General features: G+C 37.2%; 1 protein-coding gene and 1 long non-coding RNA gene across 4 annotated transcripts in view; one reads left to right on the top strand and one right to left on the bottom strand.

Moving 5' to 3' along the window:
• Nucleotides 1–21,786, top strand: part of LOC115225054 — a 440,194-nt gene that overhangs the window by 317,710 nt on the left and 100,698 nt on the right. For 2 of the 3 annotated variants that reach the window (XM_036514743.1, XM_029795979.2), the window contains one exon: nucleotides 20,301–20,604. The exons of the other annotated variant lie outside the window; for it this stretch is intronic. In XM_036514743.1, the coding sequence (XP_036370636.1) occupies nucleotides 20,301–20,541 (241 nt within the window). In that variant the 3' untranslated portion in view covers nucleotides 20,542–20,604. Of the gene's footprint in view, nucleotides 1–20,300; nucleotides 20,605–21,786 lie in introns of those variants that run through there. 3 annotated transcript variants of the gene reach the window in all.
• Nucleotides 72–12,875, bottom strand: LOC118768397. The gene is made up of 3 exons (XR_005004212.1): nucleotides 12,864–12,875; nucleotides 8,111–8,114; nucleotides 72–286 (listed from the first exon to the last, which is right to left on the bottom strand). It is a non-coding gene; the product is annotated as an uncharacterized LOC118768397 (long non-coding RNA).

Below are 21,786 nucleotides of genomic sequence, written 5' to 3'. Positions count from 1 at the left end.
GGTTGTTGATTGAAGATATTATGTCTACCAGGGGTTTGTACTGTTTGACAAGTGACACAAGAACCTCAGACAGACAGTACTTTATGCAATATGTGTGCAGTTCCAAGTAATGCCGACTTTTGTAATACACCTAGATTGTAGGGTATTTCTAAAGTCTTCAGATGTTTTTGCAAATTGGGTGATATTGAACTCAATGCTCCAATGACAATAGAGATAACCATTATGTTTAACTCTTGTAGCTGCCACATCTTACCAATCTCAATTCTCAGGTCTCCATATTTATCAACTTTCTCTCTTTCTTTCATGATGATATGTTGATCACCTGGCACTGCTACGTCGATTATTAGGCACTCTTGTTTGTCCCTCCTAAAGGCTACTATATCCGGTCTTTGGTGTTCTAACATCTTGTCTGTTTGGAAGTCAAAGTCCCAGACAATTTTTGCCTTCCTCTTTCTGTCCACTACCTTTTCTAGTGCATGTTGGTACCAAGCAACTATATCCTCATATCCATACTTACAGCATAGTAGTCAGTGAAGATTTTGGGCTACCTTGTCATGTCTATTCTTGTACTCTTTCTGCACAAGACTTTCACAAGCACTAACAATGTGAGTCACACTTTTGACATTCTTCCCACACATTCTGCAGAGGTCCAATGCCCTTCTGTGGTAAATATTCTTTTTCACTGAGTTGGTATTCAATACCTGGTCCTGATCATTATCATTACCTCTGCCTTAGCGAAAGCGAGGGTATTGTTTTCAGTCATATTTGTATGTCCATGGATAAGATATCTCAAAAACCGCTGGATGGATTCGGATGAAACTTTCAGGGATGTTTGGCCCTGTGACGGCACAAACTGATTAGATTTGGGGAGTGATCTGGTACTGGACAAGGATTCTGGATTATTTTTCCCGTTTTTTTTACTTAATTTTTGAGAGCGGTTGGGTTCAGTTTTAGTATTCTTGTTTGTGAGAGCAGTTGAGTTTATTTCAGATATTCTCATTTTAAAAATCATCTCCGATTAATCGTTGAGAGAATGTTGGTGTTGGTTGGCACAGTTTTGCGATCTCTGAGTGCTCTTATTATTATTATCATCATTATTATTATTATTATTATTATTATTATTATTATTATTATTATTATTATTATTCAGTAGTTTCATTTTTATTGCTTGCTTTCACTGCACCACCAAGTACAAATCTGTGTGCCTTGGATAGGTGCTGCATTTTGTTTTGGTATTGTAATTTTTATCACATTGTAAGTGCTCTATGTTGGATGTGCATGGTATCTAGCAGAGCTGTTTTTCTATGTTATATGTATTCGTAAGTCCTGGACATTTGATTTTGTATTTGGCTGCATATTTCTTTTTTATCATACCAAAAGCACTTCTTATTTTAGCAACTGTTTTTGGTTCTAGTTATTTTAGTTATTTTTAGATCTCACATGTGGGCTATTTTGGGGTTTCACAGTTGCGCTATTTACAGGCTCTTCATTCAAGTTATTTATTATTATGTTTTTCCATTGCTTTAATTTGTATGTGCTGCATCCCCCAAAAGTTGAGAGCTTGCTGTTGAGTGAGTCACATGACCAGCCTTTTTTCTGGCTAGACCTTGCTGGATATAAACTGTTTTCTTCTCATCATGTAGGATTTACACCTGATGTCCCTGTGCACTGTGTGTTTAATAGTCCACTGATAGACTCTGTCACCATGAAATTCTATGTGAGGCTTTCATCAAAATGTTAGGGTTGATGTTAATGATGTCTTGGGCTTGGCCAACAAACTTGGTTATTTTGATGAAGTCTGACCACTGATAATGTTTCTTTCATTTGGCTATGGATTGTCTCCAGCAATAGCCCCCTGCTCCATCCTGACTATGAACAGAAAAGGCTCAGAATCACCCGAGAAGCTGGTAAACTCTGAGACACTGTGGCTGGCAGTTAGAGCTATGAGAACAGAGAGCTTTTTCATTCTCTGTGTCAGATAACAATCTAATACATCGATTTATCTTAAAGAGAAACAAAAGCTAAAATTTCATGTCTGTCAAATCAACATCATCATCATCATTGTTGTCATCATCATCACCATCACCATCACCACCATCATCATTTAATGTTTGTTTTCCATGTTGGCATCAGTTGAATCTCTGTATAACATTGTGGTATGTCGTATGCTATTTATAGTCTGCTAAAATTTGTTAAGAATTTATTTGGCACCACCCTGTATGTGTGATAATTGTAAAAGAGTGTCACCACCATACAAGTTATAACCTCCATTTCTAACTTTCTGTGGAAATATGTATCAAGCTATGGACAACTATTACTTTTCTCTGCCTGCAAAGAGGTAAGGGAGAACAACAGGAAGGTCATCTCACTAAAGGAAATTTGTCATTGAATTTCATCAGCCAACACCTGTGTTGAAAGCGGATGTTAAAATGATGACCTACAAGATATATGTACATAAATTATATGTATGTATGTGTGTATGTATGTCTGTATGCATGTACATGTATATGTACATGTATGTATGTATGCACATACACATGCACATACACATGCGCATATATATCCATATAATATATGTATATATATGTATATGTATAAAATATGTATATATATATATTATATATATATATATACATATATATGTATATATATATATATATATATATATATATATATATATATATATATATGCATATACATATATATATGTATATATATATATATATATACATATATATATGTATATATATAATATATATATTATATATATATATAATATATATATATATGCATATACATATATATATATATATATATATATATATATACATATACATATACATATATATATATATATACATATATATATGTATATATATATATACATATAATATATATATATACATATAATATATATACATATATATATGTATAAAATATGTGTATATATATATATATGAAATATATATATTCACACACACACACATAATATGAAATTATAGATTTGCAATTTGCAAATGTGAAAGAAAAACACCACTAAACAATATTTCTATCCACCAAGAAGGATAACTGTCAATTCCCATTGACTCTCAGTTGGATATGGTAAATTCAAGTGATGATCAATCTGCACACTGTATAAATGTAATTCCTTCACACATACACTGGCCTTTAGTGTTTGTCTCTTACTGGGTTGCTTCTACTTAAGAACATCATTATTAAGTTAGTGAAGGAAGAGAAGCATTCCTCATGACATTTTAGGTTGATATTTCATTTCTCCATCCCTAGCTTACACACATGTTGGGAAAAAAATAGGCAGAAAGGATTTTTATAAAGATGCTGTTCAGGAGGAATTAGCCCAAAGCGAGGTGTTGCCATAACATTTCTGCTACTGAGGAACCTGAATCGTTTCACCAGTCTTTCCCATCCCTCTTATCCTTGGCTTTCTGGGCTCTCATTAGTTCCAATATGTAATTAAATGTCGGTATAACTTCATCATCATCATCATCACCACCACCATCGTCGTCGTCGTCGTTTGACATCCACTTTCTATGCCGGCATGGGTTGGATGGCTTGACTGAGGACAGGCTCCAATTTAATCTGGCAAGGTTTCTACAGTTGGATGCCCTTCCTAATGGCGACCACTCTGAAAGTGCAGTGGGTACTTTTTATGTGCCACCAGCATAGGGGCCAGTCAAGCGGTACTAGCAACGACCATGCAATCAAATGATATAATGATCCTGTGGCATCAGTTACTGAATCTGATGGCATATAAGATACATTTCTTTTTCCATCATCATCATCATCATCATTTAGTGTCTGTTTTCCTTGCTGGAATGGATAGAATGGTTTGACTGGGACTGGTAAGCCAGAAAGCTGTACTAGTCTCCACTCTGATTTGGCTTTGTTTCTACAGCTGGATGCCATATGTAATGTCAACCACTCCAAGAGTGTAGTGGGTGCCTTTTACTTGTCACTGGCATAGGTGCCTTTTACTTGTCACTGGCATAGGTGCCTTTTACTTGTCACCTACACAGGTGCCTCTTACTAGTCACTGGCATAAGTGCCTTTTACCTGTCACTGGTATAAGTGCCTTTTACCTGTCACTGGCACAGGTGCTTCTTACTAGTGCCTTTTACCTGTCACTGGCATAGGTGCCTTTTACTTGTCACTGGCACAAGTGTCTCGTATTTGTCACTGGCACAGGTGCCTTTTACCAGTCACTGGCATAGGTGCTTTTTACCAGTCACTGGCACAGGTGTCTCTTACTTGTCACTGGCACAGGTGTCTCTTACTTGTCACTGGCACAGGTGTCTCTTACTTGTCACTGGCACAGGTGCCTTTTACTTGTCACTGACATAGGTGTCTTTTACTTGTCACCAGCACTGGTCACAACTACTATTTCACTCAGCTTAATGCATCTTTTTAAGCACAACAAATTGTCCATGGTCTTGATAGCTTGTCATTGCCTCCATGAGACTAAACATCTGAAGTTTATGCTTCACTATCTTGTTCCATGTCTTCCTGGGTTTACCTCTTCCTCAGGTTCCCTCCACAGTTTCCCTCCACAGGTTCCATCCACAGTTAGAGATAGGCACTTCTTTATGCAGCTGTCCTTGTCCAAAGAATCATCCCAAGTCCTATATATGAAGTTGGGTCTCCCGTAAACTTCAATGTGATCAAACCTGGTGAGGAATGGGCTCTTCTAGCTTTAATCTAAAAATACCCAAGACATGCTGTATGTCATGGCAATGCTCTTATGATTTCACCAGGAGTTGAGGGTCCTAAGCAAAGCAAGACTGTAATAGAGCTGTCCGGCGAGAAAGCTCTGATTCTGTAAAATGAGACAAAGATAGAGTTCCTATGTCAATAACAGCTGAGAAGTGTTAAAGGGAAATCGCTAGAGATAAAATAGCAAATCTCTAGGAGACCTGGCTTAACTAGGGGAACTAAGTTGGTTGTTTCCAACAAGAAAAAGAAACTCATTGTTATACAATATGAGGGTACTAAGCAGTGTCATTATAATGTGAACAATTATATGATTCTTTTTAATTTTAGTACAAGGCTAGCAATTTTTGGAGCAGAGACATTTGGTAACATTGTTCTCAGTGCTCAACTGGTGCTGTTTTTTAATGAACATGAAAGGATAAAAGGCAAAGTGGCCCTCTGCAGTATTTTAACTCAAAACATTAGGCGTCAGCTCACAGAAACGTTAGCACACTGAGTGAAATGCTTAGCAGTATTTCATCTGTCTTTACATTCTGAGTTCAAATTCAACAGAGGTCGACTTTGCCTGTCATCCTTTCGGGGTCGATAAATTAAGTACCAGTTGCGTACTGGGGTAGGTCTAATTGACTGGCCCCCTCCCCAAAATTTCAGACCTTGTGCCATTGAGTAAAAAAGAACATTAAGTGTCAGAAGAAATACTGTTATGCATTTTGTCTAGCATGCTAACAATTCTGCCAGCTTGCTGCTTTGAACAATTAAATAATTGAATATTTATTCATTTTAAGGTGATGAACCAACAGAATCGTTAACATTCCGGATGAAGTGCTTAGCAGGGTCAGTAAATTACGTACCAGTTGTGTACTGAGGTTGATCAAATCGACTATCCCCCTCCCCCCAAATTTCCAGCCTTGTGTCTATAGTAGAAAGGTGGTGAGTTGACAGAATCATTAGCATGCTGGGAAAACTACTTATTGGTATTTCGTCCATCTTTAGGTTCTGAGTTCAAATTCTGTCGGGGTTGACTTAGCCATTCATCTTTTCAGGGTCAATAAAATAATTGCCAGTTGAGCATTGGGGCTGATTTAATTGACTTAGCCCCTCCCCTAAAATTGCTGGCATTGTACCAAAATTGGAAGCTCATATATACTCATCTTTCTGTTTTACTTTTTACTCAACAATATTGTCTTTGATAATCAGCAGGTGCCTTATATCTGCAAACAAACTGATAAATTGGCTGGATTTGAACTTGGATCTTGTATTCTTAATGATCTTCTTCATTGCTCTTATTTATAATTCAACAATCCTATAAAGATAATTTCAACAGAGTAAATTCAGAAAAAAATTTATAGATGCAGGAGTAGCTGCTTACCAACAATATGGTTCTGGGTTCAGTCCCATTGTGTGGCACCTTGGGCAAATGTCTTCTACTATAGCCTCGGGCCTACCATAGCCTTATGAGTGGATCTGGTAGACAGAAACTGAAAGAAGCCCATCGTATATATATATATATATATATATATATATATATATAGGCTTACAAAGAATAAGTCCTGGGGTCAATTTGTTCAACTAAAGGCAGTGCTCCAACATGGCCACAGTCAAATGACTGAAACAGATGAAAGAAAAGAAAAGAATATATATTATAATTATAAAGAATTTCATCTTTAAAATTCTGTTAAATTATGATGATATAAGTTTCATGGTGCTCCGATCAATGGAACAGCCTGCTCATAAAATTAATGTGTAAGTGGCTGAGCACTCCACAGACATGTGTACCCTTAAAGTAGTTCTCAGGGAGATTCAGTGTGACACAGATTGTGATAAGGCTGGCCCTTTGAAAAATACAGGTACAACAGACACAGGAAGAAAGAGTGAGAGAAAGTTGTGGTGAAAGAGTACTGCAGGGCTTGCCACCACCCACTGCCAGTGCCTCGTGGAGCTTTAGGTGTTTTTGCTCAATAAACACTCACAACGCCTGGTCTGGGAATTGAAATCACGATCCTACGACCACAAGTCCACTGCCTTAACCCCTGGGCCATTGCGCCTCCACTATGATGATGATGATTTAAGTAAGCATATAAAGAACAGTATTAGTCTTTCTGCTTTTATAGAAGATATGAAAAGTTAAAACTTAAATAACGAGATGATTCTGTCAGCAAAACTACAAGAGAAAGGTAACAACATGTTCAGAAATAATTACTGGCAACCTATAGCTTTTGATGAACTCCTATGAAAATAAATGCATAAAAAGAGAGAAAAAAAAAATCATTCCAAAATAAATAAATGAACAAATAAATAAATTCTGCAGGGCATCATTATTAAAATTATTTCACATCAAAAAGTCTGTAATAAAGCAGTATGGTGTGAAATGTAGGGTCTCATTTGCATTGAAAGAATCTACTATTCAGCATGGAGTTATTTTAGTAAAGTGAATATTCCCTGGTATTAATGTGCAAGCTGATGCAATTAATTCTGGATGTTCTCAACTGAATCTGTCTATGAATTTGTGCAGACACAAAACACATCCATGTACAGGCATACACACACACACACGCACAAACACAAACACACATACATATGCACACACACACAGGTATTTCATTTAGTTTTTACATTGAGCATAGACTTTAAATGATGATTGTGACACACACACACACACACACACATAGCTATTTCATTTAGTTTTTACATTGAGCATAGACTTTAAATGATGATTGTGACACACACACACACACACACACACATAGCTATTTCATTTAGTTTTTACATTGAACATAGACTTTAAATGATGATAGTGACACACACACACACACACACTTATATACTTTTTGTATTTGGTTTGCAAGATTCTTGAGATGTGAATTCATGTTTTGAAACAAATCTTGTTGTGTCTTGGAATGATCAGTACGTCAGAGCGGGCATTATTATTGGCATAATGACCCTCCCAAGACACAACGAGATGTATACATACATATATATATACATACTTACACATTAGAAGAGGTACCTGGCGTTGCCTGGGAATGATATTGTTCCTTTTATATTGCAAGAAACAGAAAAATATGTTGTATAGAAATTTGTTATTCTAAATTCAGTTTATTCTGCAATCAGGAAATCAATTCTGAATTCATAATACAAAAAAGAAAAAAGAAAAAATAAGATAATAATAATAAAAAAAAAACGAAAATACAAAAGTTACCACTTTTATGAAGGGTGGTAAATTCTATCACATATGTTGAAGGTAATTACATAAGAGCTTCTGGATAGACAACATTCTTTGTTTTCTTGTTTGGAGCATTGACAAATAATTCTTGCAAACTACCTGCCCTCGAGCAACCAACATAAAGTTGACCGTAAGAAAAGCAAGCTAGTAGATTTCAAAGACTGACCTTGAGCTTTATTAATAGACATTGTGAAGCAAAGTCATACTGGGGATTGTGAAGCAAAGTCATACCGTTGGTTTGATTGGAATTCTTGGAATGGAAACCTTTTCTTCAGAGGCACATCCGGTAATGATGGTAGTTTCTATCACACTAGGTGATGTCTTCACAATCAACCTTGTCCTTTTGCATAACTTAGGAGGATCTAAATTTCTTAGAAGCATTATTAGGACTCCTACATTCAGAAAAATTTATGTGGAAGAGTTCCAGGTGGCTCAAGAGAATTAAGGAACTCTGTTGTGTAATGGTCAGCTTGATTTTCATCAAGCTCTGACTCAACAGATTTGTACTCCTTAATGGCTGTTGGAATCTTATTCTTTAATTCATGGTTAATTCTTGCTACTGTCTCATTTTTTTTAGCAAGATTTGCTCTTTCACACAACCATTTATGTGAATTATAAGTATTATTTAAGTCTGGAAACACCCTGTTCTTCAATTCAGCTGGGGAATTTACCATGAGTCAAATTGATATCACCATTCTCATCAAATGGTACCTTCCTATTTCTTAAATGGAGGAGCCAGGTTGAAAACTGTTCTGCACATTGGTTCCCATGAAATAAAGCTCACATGTTAGTATTGAAGGAGAATTTCTGTACTTATTCCATAGGTGTGAAGACTTAATACATGTTTTTACTTCATTAAATCTTGTTAATCTTGGAATGACTAGTAATGTCTGTCTGAAGTCTCCTGATAAAACTAATGTAACTCCTCCCATAGATTTATTGTTGCCTCTGATATCCTGCAAGGTCTTATCAAGAGTTTCCATTGCACCTCTATGACATGGTGCATTTATCCCAAATGATCAGGTGACATTGGTGCAACACTTCTGCTGAATCTGAAATTTTGTTTATGTTACAAATTGGACTGTCACTTGTGACCAGGTTTAGTGGTAATTTAAAAGCAGAATGAGCTGTTTGTCCTCCTTGAAGAATGGTGGCATCAATGCCAGACAATGCTACAGCAACTGTAATTCTTTTTTTGTTGCCTTACCTTTGAGAGAAGCAATGGTGTTACAAATGTTTTACCTGTGCCACCAGGAGCATCAAGGAAGAAAATTCCGCTGCTATTTTCTCTGACTAAATAATTTTATGATATGCACAACGTCATTCTGGAAGAAGTTTAGCTTCATGTTCATTCACAAATGCAGCTAAGTCTGTGATGTCATAATTTGTCTTTCTTGCTATGTCTCTTGAAGTTAAATCACTAATTTGACGGTTTGTTAGTGGCAGTCCAGAGCCAGACTCATGCAAATTTCTGCCTCTCATGGCCAAAAATCGATCCTCAATTTCAGTCAGTGCTTGGTTAAAAATTGTTTCAAGGAGCTGAATATTGATATCTGGATTTGCCCATTGAACTGCACACTTTAAGTCCTCAGCCATGTTCTCACGATGTTTTATCCAAAGCTGTAGGGAACTGCCAAGTTGATACATGTTCAGTATAATTGCAAAAAGGTTACGGAGAATCTGATATTGGTGCTTCAGTCAATGCAAGGTTACAATGCTCATCATTTTCTAAAAAAACCTTGTTGATAGCATGCTTCTCTATAAGTTTTATATACATGACCATTTACTCTCTTCGAATCTTGGAATGATTTCAGACCATGTACTTCAAGCAAAAGGGGCCATAAGTAGTAGCACTCTGCTTGGCTTGGGTGGACACTGTAAAGTCTTGCAAGAGCGTCATCCCCACGTTTCCTCTTGTGTCAGTAATTGTTTTTCCAGGTGTAACACTTGGTAATTGTGGGTAAAGAAGTTTTCTTGCATCTTCATCTACTTGACACAATTTAAAAAAGGCAGTAAGGGTAGTTTCTTTTGAAGAAAACGCTTGTTGCAAGGCTGTTTGTTTTGTAAAGCTAATCCTGTGGCCATTCTTTAGATAGATACTCAGATGAATGATGGCTGGGTGCTTCTCATGAATGAAAAATTTGAAGATGCACCAAAAAGCGTCATTGATACTGATGTATCTTCCTCTATCATACTGTGCAACTTCATTTTTATTTATCTGCTAGCTGCCATTCTGCATACAAGTGTATGTTGCAGTCTATCGTGAAGATTGCTCCGCCACCTTCCCTCGACCGGGAAGGCAAAGCAGTCTTAATCCTACAGGTGGCCGTGGTGAAAGAATGTGTGTGGTTGACTCGAGCAAAAGGTTTAGAGACAAACACTTACCTCTTTGGCCATATGCTCATCAACTTTTTCAAGTACCTCTTGAAAAGGATGGTGAGAATGCAGAGGCAGGTTTTGTCTCGTGAAAGTTTCAAAAAAAGGTTGGTGAATGTAGCAAAGATTGTGCGTACGAGTGACGAAACCACTTTGAGCATGAGCCTGTAAATCGAAGAGAGAGAGAGAGAGAGAGAGAGAGAGAGAGAGCACTTTGCTCTCATGTGTTTATTCCTTCCCTGCCTGAGGTTACCGTGGTCTTTTCCGTAAGCTCTTCTTTCCACGGATAAACCTAATGTTACTTTTTACATTTTTAAAACTCTTCTGCGATACGCGATCCCCTTTGATCGTTTTTTTTCCCGATCCCTTTTGATCGGAATTTTACTTTTTTTCTTATTTTTCCCATTTTTTTTGATTTTCGAAAAGAAAAGCTCTACATTTGTATTTGTCCCCTCTGTGTTCAGCCCCGTGTGGCCAATAAAGAAAGTTATGTATGTATGTATGTATGTATGTATGTATGTATCTATCTATCTATCTCTGTCAGTCAGTCAGTGTGTCTGTCTATCTATGTCTATCTATCTGTCTTTCTGTCTGTATGTCTCTCTGTCTGTCTGTCTATCTATCTATCTATCTATCTATCTATCTATCTATCTATCTATCTATCTATCTATCTATCTATCTATCTATCTATCTATCTATCTATCTATCTGTTTTCATCCATTCATCCATTTATCTTACGCACACACACAAACATGGACGGTTAGCTACCCAACCAGCTATATAAATAAAGAACCAATGACAAACAGGAAGAAAGAATATAATCGGTGATTCATAGGCAACTTATTGTGCTAGCAAATACAAAGACAGGCAAATATAAAGATAAATAGCAAACGAAATGGAAAGATTACTTAAATGACTTAAAAGCTAACTAGATAGAAGGAAGATAGGCTAATGAATTAAAAGATATTTATATAGTGCTTACTTGTTAAAAATATAAGCTTCAATAGAAATACATTGAAACACGGTAATGGAAAAATTGTTATCCATTATCATATTAATATTTGAAGCTAAGCACTGTATAAAAATGATATAAAATGCAGCAATATTGTTTAATGTGTTAAAGTAAAATTACTCAACTCCACCTGTACAATATTCATCACGTTATATTAACTGATTTCCATAAATTATTCAGCTTAATATAATAAGGAGAAGTTTAAATGCCACAGTTTCTTGTAAACAGGTTAATTGGGAAATAATTAAATTTCAGCTGGTTACAGCCCTTTTAAATGATTAATAAAGTGAAATGGTGCATTCTCCCGATGATCATATTTAACAGCCTAAATAAAGTGTTGGCAACATCTGAGTTCTCCAAGCATCAAGTAGTGATCACAAGATGGTGCAATTTGCCAGTGTAAGCTGTAGCTGCCCTGAAAATATATATTATAAAGTAAAGTCTATTTACCAACGTAAAGTGGTAGTCCTGTTTAGGATGATATTACTACTATTTAGCCACAGGAAAACATCTATAATGAAATTGAAGGCTTGTATCTCCTTCTCCCATTGTAATTGTTTTGTAGTTTCAAGGAGCTGGAACGGATCGCTGATTTGTGACGTCCGTGCGAAACGAGGTGACGAGAATGGCCCCTTAGTTCATCACACGATCGAAACAATAAATATAAACAGAATAATGCATATATGTGCCAGAGGGAAATACGTGTGACAGGCTCTCGTAAGAGACTCAGCCGGATAGAATGTTTAAGAGAAGATTTATTGATTTGTTAATATATGTGATTGTGTGTACGTCATATATACAGAATAGTAGACAGGCCGTCATAAGAATAAGAAGGATGCGTGTGTATGTAGGTACAGATGTATACGTGTTAAGAACATATAAGGATGGCGATGAAGAAGAGACAGTGAAAGAGTCTGTAGCCATCGAAGTCAGGAGTAAGTTTATAGACACAAGAATGATAAACATCAGTTCGTAGCCAATTGTACATGATTGTTGAAATACTGTAGCAAGAAGTTGCAGCGATTATGCAGAGCCGGTTATGGTACATGTCGTACGTGAAGTTGTGGTTGTAATGCTGTTGCCTAGGTCACTTGGTACGGAAGTTCTTGCAGGTTGTATATTCACTGTTGATCCATGGTGAAGTAATTCACGAACAGAGCAATGTTGTAACCTGGGCGAGTGCATAGAGAGATGCTGACGTTAGGACGAATGGTGGCGATGGAGATGGAGGTCGCTGAATGCTGTTGGACGAAGGTGGTGAGTCTCTACATGGCTGCTGTTGTGTTGTTGGTGGAACTGGCTGTGTCTTGTGTGGTCAGTGGCTAGACCTTAAAAGGTCTGGAACCGAAAGACCTCGAGACGAGGTAAAGTTAGGTTTTTATAAGGAGCTGTAGGCTCAAAGCTGGGTAGAAAACAGGCTGTCACACGTAACCTTATTTGAAGGCTGCAATTTGTTGGGTTGCATATTGGCGCGAATAGAGTAAGAGACAAATTTTGCCAATACCAACCAATCAGAGTAGTGGACACAACAGGGTACAAAATGCGTATATATGTATATATAATAGAGAGGAGAAGAATCTCACTCAAGTGCACGCTACACATCTTTTCTAGCTGGCTACCGACACATCATCTGTGTCCGTATACTGTGAGCAAGGGAGTGAATGCTCCCACTTCAGCCTTAGCGATACCTGCAGACCAATGGTTTCTGGATTATTTCTTTTCCTCCGTCAGGACAATTGCTGGCTAGAGATGGTAGCGACTCGCATCGCTTACAAAACATACTTTTAAAGAGACACGCTGTCACCGAGGAAGGGAAATAACCCAGGAACCATTGGTCAGCAGGTATCGCTAAGGCTGGAGTGAGAGCATTAGCTCCCTTGCTCACAATATACAGGCACAGACGATGTGTCGGTAGCCAGCTGGAAAAGATGTTTTGCTGGGGCTAAATAATAGTAACATCGTCTCAAGCAGGACTGCCACTTTACGTTGGCAAATAGACCTTACTATCCAGTACTGTTACTACATATTTCTCGCTCAGAGATTTAAAACAAGTTACATATTAAAAATAGAAATAATACATTTCTAAATCTCTCAGAGAGACTTATGCAGTAGCAGCACGATAAAGTGATAGTATGTTGTCAACTTAATATGACAGTCCCATGAAAGGGAAGAATCCTACTGTTATTTAGCCCTAGGAAACACCTTTCCTGTTGGACTCGACACATTTCCTGTGTCCATATGTTTTCAAAGTGGAAACATAAGAACACAGGAAATGTGTCAAGTCCAGCAGGAAACGGTGTTTAATAGGGCTAAATAACAGTAGCATTCTTCCCTTTCATGGTACTGTCACAGTAAGTTGACATCATACTATCACTTTAAGTTACATATTGTTCTGCTAAAATGTGTACTGTTTATTTCCTGCAGAAACATACCTACATCCTTTCTCATTTGTGTTGATGTCTGCGTTGCATTCTTCCCATAGAAAAAAGGCAGCTACATTTTATCCAATTATGTAAGGCTCTGAAGAAATATCTATCTGTCTGTCTATCTATCTATCTATCTATCTATCTATCTATCTATCTATCTATCTATCTATCTATCTATCTATCTGTCTGTCTGTCTGTCTGTCTGTCTGTCTGTCTGCCTGTCTATCTGTCTGTCTGTCTGTCTGTCTGTCTGTCTGCCTGTCTATCTGTCTGTCTGTCTGTCTGTCTGTCTGTCTGTCTGTATGTCTGTCTGCCTGCCTGTCTGTCTGTCTGGCTGGCTCGCTGTCTGTCTGTCAGCATGACGAAATATTTACTTGTCTCTCAATCTGTCTGTCTAACTGTATATTTATCTGTGTTGATCTGTGCATCAGATATTAAAAATTGTAGCTGTGGTAAAAAAAAAAAAGATCCAAAGTGTTTTTACCTACGATGGCTCAACAATTTTCTGTAGTCATACAAAGAACAGAGAGTATAAAACATATGTTGGAAGACTGATGCCACGAATTAGTGAGACAATCATTAGATGTGGGAAATATGCAGAGGATAAGAGAAATGAGTTGAACATGGTTTGTTGGATAACAACCCTAATTTGCATATAATGTGGAGCTCTGAGAATGTTGTTTTGCCTCTTTTACAGGAGACATCAGCCGATGAGTCAAAAAGTGGTCTCCGTATCTTTAGTTTAGATATGTATTGCAAAAGGATTGTGAGAGGTGAGTGAGAAAGGGCTCCACAGACTAAAAAAAAGTAACCGTGGCACATACACATACACACGCTCGCGCGTGCACACACAGACGCACACACAGGTACACACACACACACATAGTAAAGGTTATCTGCCAATCTAATGAGGTAGTACCGGTTGGGATGAACACTACTGTTGTTTAGCCTCAGAAGACATCGTGACAGATTCTGTATCGTATAGCCAGCTGGAAACGTTGTATCCTGGGGCTGACTAGGCGCAGGAGTGGCTGTGTGGTTGTTAGCTTGCTTACCAACCACATGCCTCCGGGTTCAGTCCTACTGCGTGACACCTTGGGCAAGTGTCTTCTATCACAGCCTCGGGCCGACTAAAGCCTTTTGAGTGGATTTGATAGATAGAAACTGAAAGAAGCCTGTCTGCTTGAAACGTAAAACTACCTTTCTTTCCTTCCTTGAGCGTCTACTAATACTTTGCATGTACCACGTCCTCGTGTTGTTGTGTTTTTGTTGTGTTTGCTCTTCGTTTTTTTTTTTGGTATTTACTAAATGTATACACACACACACACACACACACACACACCACACATATTTGTGTCTGTGTTTGTCCCTCCACCATCGCTTGAAAACCGATGTTGGTGTGTTTACGTCTCCGTAACTTAGTGGTTCGTCAAAAGAAAGCGATAGAATAAGTACTAGGTTTACAAAGAATGTGTCCAGCGGTCGATTTGTTCGACTAAAGGCGGTGCTCCAGCATGGCCGCAGTCAAATGATTGAAGCAAATAAAACAAGCAAAAGAACGAAAGTTGTTTTTGGCATCCTTTTTGTCTCGAGAGACAATGGAGTTGCGCATAAAATAATTTTGTCCGGCTTTTATATTTCATGTCCTAATACATCTCCTGCTGTCGCCGTGTAGTCCTATCTTGGACAAACACTCCCTCTGGCAGGTGCCGCAAATATAGCTAAGACTTTGCCTGGCTGGTTGTAATGTCATACTTTCTTGTTGACGTCTTTTCTTGTCTTTCCATCCCCCCTCTCTCTCTGTCACTCCTTTGTGTTCCTTCTTTTACGGTACGTCACCAATCTCTACAGTTGCTGGCAACTGCTTCCCAGTTGTTAATATTGATGTTGCAGGCCTTCATGTCCCTTTTGCAAACATACTTGTATCGTAAGAACGGTCTTCCCACAGACCTAGTACCCCTAGCAAGCTCTCCGTAGAGTATGTCCTTGGGGATTCTACCATCTTCCATACGGCTAACATGTCCAAGCCATCTCATACGTCTTTGTGTGAGGAGTGCAAACATGCTCGAGGACATCTTTGTTGGGGACATGATTCTGCCACTTGATGCCAAGGATTTTCCGGAAGCAGCGCAGGTGAAAGATATTTAGGCGACGCTCTTGGCGTGTGTATGGCGTTCAAGTCTCACTTCCATACAGTAGAGTGCTAAGTTCACATGCCTGGTAAATCTTCATACTCTATATAAATGTATGTATGACATGTGTATGTATGTCGTATACATATATACAAACACCGTGTAATTCTGTAATTCTCAGAAACACATTTATGAAGACCACAAATCAATAAAGAACGTTATACATTATAAACGCAGAGTACATATTCTTTTATTAAAATATAATAATGGTCTATGTGTTATACTGTATGTATGTATGTATGTATGTATGTATGTATGTATGTATGTATGTATGTATGTACGTACGTACGTACGTACGTATGTATGTATGTATGTATGTATGTATGTATGTATGTATGTATGTATGTATGTATGTATGTATGTGCAGATTTGTGTGTTTTACGTATATATTCTCCTACATGTTGTTACATATCTAGACATGTTCATATATATTTAAATGATAAATTTCTGGAAAGTTTTACAGATTTTTACAGTTCCAGTGATGGACTGGATTTGTTGTCTTCGAATCAGCTTTCCCCTTTCTTGTTTTGGGAAGCCTAATTTCTCAAGATTGGTATCTAGGCAGTGTGTTACATATCCCATGTATGCATATGTATTTATGTACATGTGTGTGTGTGTGAGTGTGTGTGTGTGTGTGTGTGTGTGTGTATGTTGTTTGCTGGCTTGAACCAGTATATAGAAAAATAAAGCAGAATATTTGTTTATCTTTTTTACTGCTGCCAGTTTTTACTCTCGTTCTGCTGTCTTTCTTCCCAACAAGCCACATTACAAATTTATCGAAAAGCTACCTGATGGCATTAACACAATTTGTTTTTCGTCCTGTCATCTTCCCGAAGACTTTGTCATCCTTGCCAACGTTTGTTAAATTATTAAATCTACTGTTCACGCATTGTATATTTCTATGTTCACACATAAATAACGAATTAAGTTACAAGTTTCTGCAATGGTTCCTCTTTTTACCATTTTGTTTTTGAAACTCTTGGATCTTGTTATCAGTACCATAGGATATAGTACTGCATCTGGGGACAAAATTTGTTTTGTTTTCTTGCCACGTTCTCGAACCTCCACAGGAAATTACATTAGAGAGTGACTGATACATAGAAGATCTGTGTAATAATTGCTGTTGCATATATCATTTATGAAAAGAATGGAGAATGTAATTAAATTGAGAATTAATGTGTCTTTGTATGAGAAGTATAAATTGTTGTTTTTCTTATTTAATTTGACAAGAACCGGTGTAATTCTATACGTTATATATACAGGGTGTTCAAAAAGTCTCTCCGCAGTGGATTTTTTTCATCCTGACTATCCAGGAGTCAGACTCTCCAAGATGTATTTCAAAACATGTGTAGAAAAGTCAACTTGTGCATTGAAAAATGAAGGATAAGACTTTCAACACCCCTTATAAAGTTTTTTCAAGTCTTGTAAAGTCCAATATATTCTTTTGTAGTCTTATACCATCTTATAAATATTTATTTTGCAATAAAATACTTACTACGGAGAGACTTTTTAAACACCCTATATATAATTTTTATATGAATGTAACACACACACAAAAAGAATATAATAGAAAAATTATATACGTATCGTAAATAAGATAGATTTTTATGTTACAGTTACATATTGGTTTCAAATTTTAGCACAAGGCCAGTCCTTTCGGAGGAGGGGGAGGTGGTTAGTTGATTACATCGACTCCAGTGTTCAACTAGCACTTATCTTATCGATCTTGAAAGGATAAAAAAGCAAAATTAACCTCGGCGGAATTTGAACTCAGAGCATAAAGACAGACGAAATACCGCTAAGCATTTTGCCTGGCGTGCTAACGTTTCTGCCAGCTTGCCGTCTTTGTTACATTCATATATTAAATAGTATCTGTGTGTATGTGTGTGTGTGTGTGTATGTTTGTATGTATGTATATGTGTGTGTGTGTATTTGTGTGTATATGAGTGTGCGTTTGTATATGTGTGTGTTTGTGTGTGTGTGTCTGTGTGTGTATGTGTGTCTGTGTGTTATATTTGTAGCAAGACTCGAAGCTGAGTGGTCAAATTACGAAGTTTAAGTCATGACATACAACAACCATATTCACACGAGATGTCGAGTTATTGACCAATCAGCAGCCAGACATCACGTGAAAGATCATTCTAGACGGTCCTAAAACATTTCCTACCAAGATTATGTAAAGGCTTGTTTTTAGCGCCAACTTTCAGAGTGCATGATAACCTGCGACCCTGCTTCACACTTTCACTTGCCGTTTCAAATAATCGTTTACACGACTTTTTGCTCAGCATAGATATATTGATACCATTGGCCAATAGGAATCTACTATGTGTATTTTTTCCTGTCTTAACAAACTTTAATACAAAGCTTTGTAATCAACTATTTATGAACGCTACTGAGTTATTCTTTCAATTGTGTTGACATATTGTCGAACTATATAATTCATGACCAACCTCAAAATTACTTGTGCAGCGAAATAAAAGTTACTATTAAATGTTTGCTTGGTGTTGTTATATCATTCACAGGCAGCCTCATAAGCATACCATAGAAACAACATATGTAATACCTTTTACATATTATATATGTTGTTAAAAAGAAAGAAGCAAGAAGAGGTATATTACGGAACTTAGCAACTTCTTTCTCAAGAAATGCGTTAAGGAAAGCGTGGAGGAAAGTGGCTTGTCTGTATTTTTCAATTGGATGAAGAAATGGGATGGCTCCATCTGGTGCATATCAGAATGTGTGTTCCACCAGCTGGATCAGGGCATACATTTGGCCTTCGTCTTCTCCTTGTTTCACATAACGAGCAAGAAAACAGACACAGCCGGTACATCACACTTCCACAGAGAGGCTGATATTGCAGCACATTGGGAAAGAGAATACGAGAGCCAACCTTTGCTTATTTGTCACTTTAACGGCATGGTACGAGGGCAGGTGGTTTCTTGTAACAAAACGTGGTTGAAAGATCCTATATGTGAGTGTTAGACTCCATATTTATTTTATGTACTGAATTTTAAATACTTTAGTACATTGTATTACATTTTGCTGCATCCATACCTTTTATCATACACGTAAGTCCCAACATGGTTATTTAACTCTTTTTGCATGACACATTTTGTATTGCTTGTAAATTGCTACGCTGGCAATAACAACCGGATTACTATTGGTATTATTATTAAAGGATTGATTGCTTTTAAAATTAAATTAGACACTTAACAATGGCTTCAAATTTTGGCACAAGGCCAGCGATTTCAGTGAGAAAGGATTAGTTGATTACATCTATCATAGTACTTGATGTGCGCGACATGGTGGTCTCACATCGAGATAAACAGCACATGACCTTACAGGAGGCGTCCACTTAAAATGCTCTTCAGGTTGAGTAGCCCATCCCGCTCAAAAGGTTCCTGAATAAGGGTTGTTTAAGGATATTGAACGAAATACCCATGTTTCCAGAGGTGAAATATTCAAACCCCAAAGAATTCATCTCAGCAAATGGCTATGATGCTTCCCCGCTACTTCTGCTTGTGATCAGAGATGCACATATCATCCACTCAATAACATACTCAAATGGTTATGGTCAAACAACTGATGAACAAATCTGTTGGATTGAGCAGAATATATTCTTTTATTCTTTTACCTTTATTTGCTTCAGTCTTTGACTGCGGCCATGCTGGAGCACCACCTTTAGTCGAACAAATCGAACGCAGGACATTATATGTAAGCCTTATTCTATCGGTCACTTTTGCCGAACTGCTAAGTTACGGGGACGTAAACAAACCAATATTGTTTGTCAAGCGATGGTGGGGTACAAACACACACACATATATACGACGGGCTTCTTTCAGTTTCCGTCTACCAAATCCACTCACAAGGTTTTGGCCGGCCCGAGGCTATAGTAGAAGACACTTGCCCAAGATGCCACGCAGTGGGACTGAAGCGGGAGCCATGTGGTTGGTAAGCAAGCTACTTACCACACAGCCACTCCTGCACCTATCCACACAGCTATCTAGAAAAAAACATGTACATGATAACACTTCCAATCAGTTAAGATCAGAAGCCATGAGAGCCACTGCCTTGTACTGCATCAGGGCAAATAATAACCATAATAATCACAACTATTTATCATCTATTTTTTAAAATTATTGTACTTATTGTATTTGAAATGTTGAAGATCGAAGACAGAAAGTGTCTAATTTTGAGGGTACGCGGTAAAACCGAAAAGATTTTATATTTTCTTCAAGTGCAGGGACCAAATAATACGGAAATAGTTATTGCATAAAAGCTTCATTAATGTGATTTCTTTATATCTTCAAATAAATACTTGAATTTATCTTTATTACAAATTTTAGGCGAAATCAGTGTGATGAAAGAGAAGGAAGGTTTCATTCATCCGCTTCTGCTACTGCTGCTGGACACGAGAATGGATTTACTTTAATACAAGGTAAAGGATTATGTACCCGCTCTGCTACAACTTTCAAGACATGGTCGACAGTACCTTCGCCAGGTAAAAAAGAAACAAAACCGTTAAGCAAGAAAATAACCGGCACTAAGTTAAAACCAGAGGTAAAACTTCTTAAAGATAATGTTTAATCAACGGAAAGAAGATGGAAGGAAGCCAAAAGAATTTAAGTCAAGTAACAATAAAATGATTTTGAAGATATCTGCTTAATAACTATTCACACACATATAAAACCTTACATATATACATGTATAGACACATATATATATCTATATACCTATATATCTGTGATATATATATATATATATATATATATATATATATATACACACAAACATACATACATACATACATACATACATACATACATACATACATACATACATACATACATACATACATACATACATACATACATACATACATAGGCATCTCACACTTTATGGAAGTATCTCCTTCCTGAAAATTTTGCCGTAATGTGAAATTCCGTAGCATGAATTATATTTTCCCATTTATTTTCATGTTATAAATTAAGACGGGATATTAAAAAAAGCCCTAAAAGTATTCCAACCCCTTCTATTTTAAGCACAAAAATAGTCTTTTAAGGCAGACAGTTGAATACGTATACATGAGGCATTTGAAAAGAAATGCGTAATAAGTTATATTACAATAGTATTAAAGCACGGTATGTATTCATGACCAAAGATGGTGACTGTTGTGCGATGGTAGGTGATGCAATGTAAGTTATTTAGAGAAAGAATGATTCTATTCTATGGTTTGTAGATCATCATTATTAGTGCCTGCTTCATGGGTGGAGTAATTATCCAAACACGTTTGACGTTAACGACATCATTCCCGTGTGCAATTCAGTGTAGGAACTGAGCTCATAGTTATCAGTTTGTCTTCAACAAAGGCTAGTAGGCTTTCCTCTCTAAGTGCTCAAACCTTTAACCATATTCTTTTCAATCAGCTAAAGTGGAATGGGTGGAGTTTCTGTATCTTCTTGTGTAGCAACTCGCTCTTACTCTAACGCCATCAATTCTTCCCTGTACATTGTTTGTCTATTGGACTGTAGCAATTCAACCACCTCACTTACGAATTCATTTGCCTGTGTTATAGTAACTTACTGAAGCTGTTACTTTCTGTAGGGGGAAAACCTGTAAAACGAATGATAGAGTCTAGCCATATATTTTTCCAGTACCATTCATAGCTGAAGGTTTTACTTTATTTCATGACTTTTCTATTTTATCCACAGGTTTCGGATTTTCAGTTTGGTACACAAACAGGGGCTTTTATTTTGTATCACCTGTTATAGTTCTTCCAACCAGAAACGCCAGGTGGTTTTTGGTAGCTTCATATCTCGATACTGAGTTTTC

Source organism: Octopus sinensis, linkage group LG2, assembly GCF_006345805.1.
Source record: "Octopus sinensis linkage group LG2, ASM634580v1, whole genome shotgun sequence".
NCBI lineage: Eukaryota > Metazoa > Mollusca > Cephalopoda > Octopoda > Octopodidae > Octopus > Octopus sinensis.
Note: the sequence above shows the minus strand (reverse complement) of the source record. Positions and strands in the feature narration are given on the sequence as shown.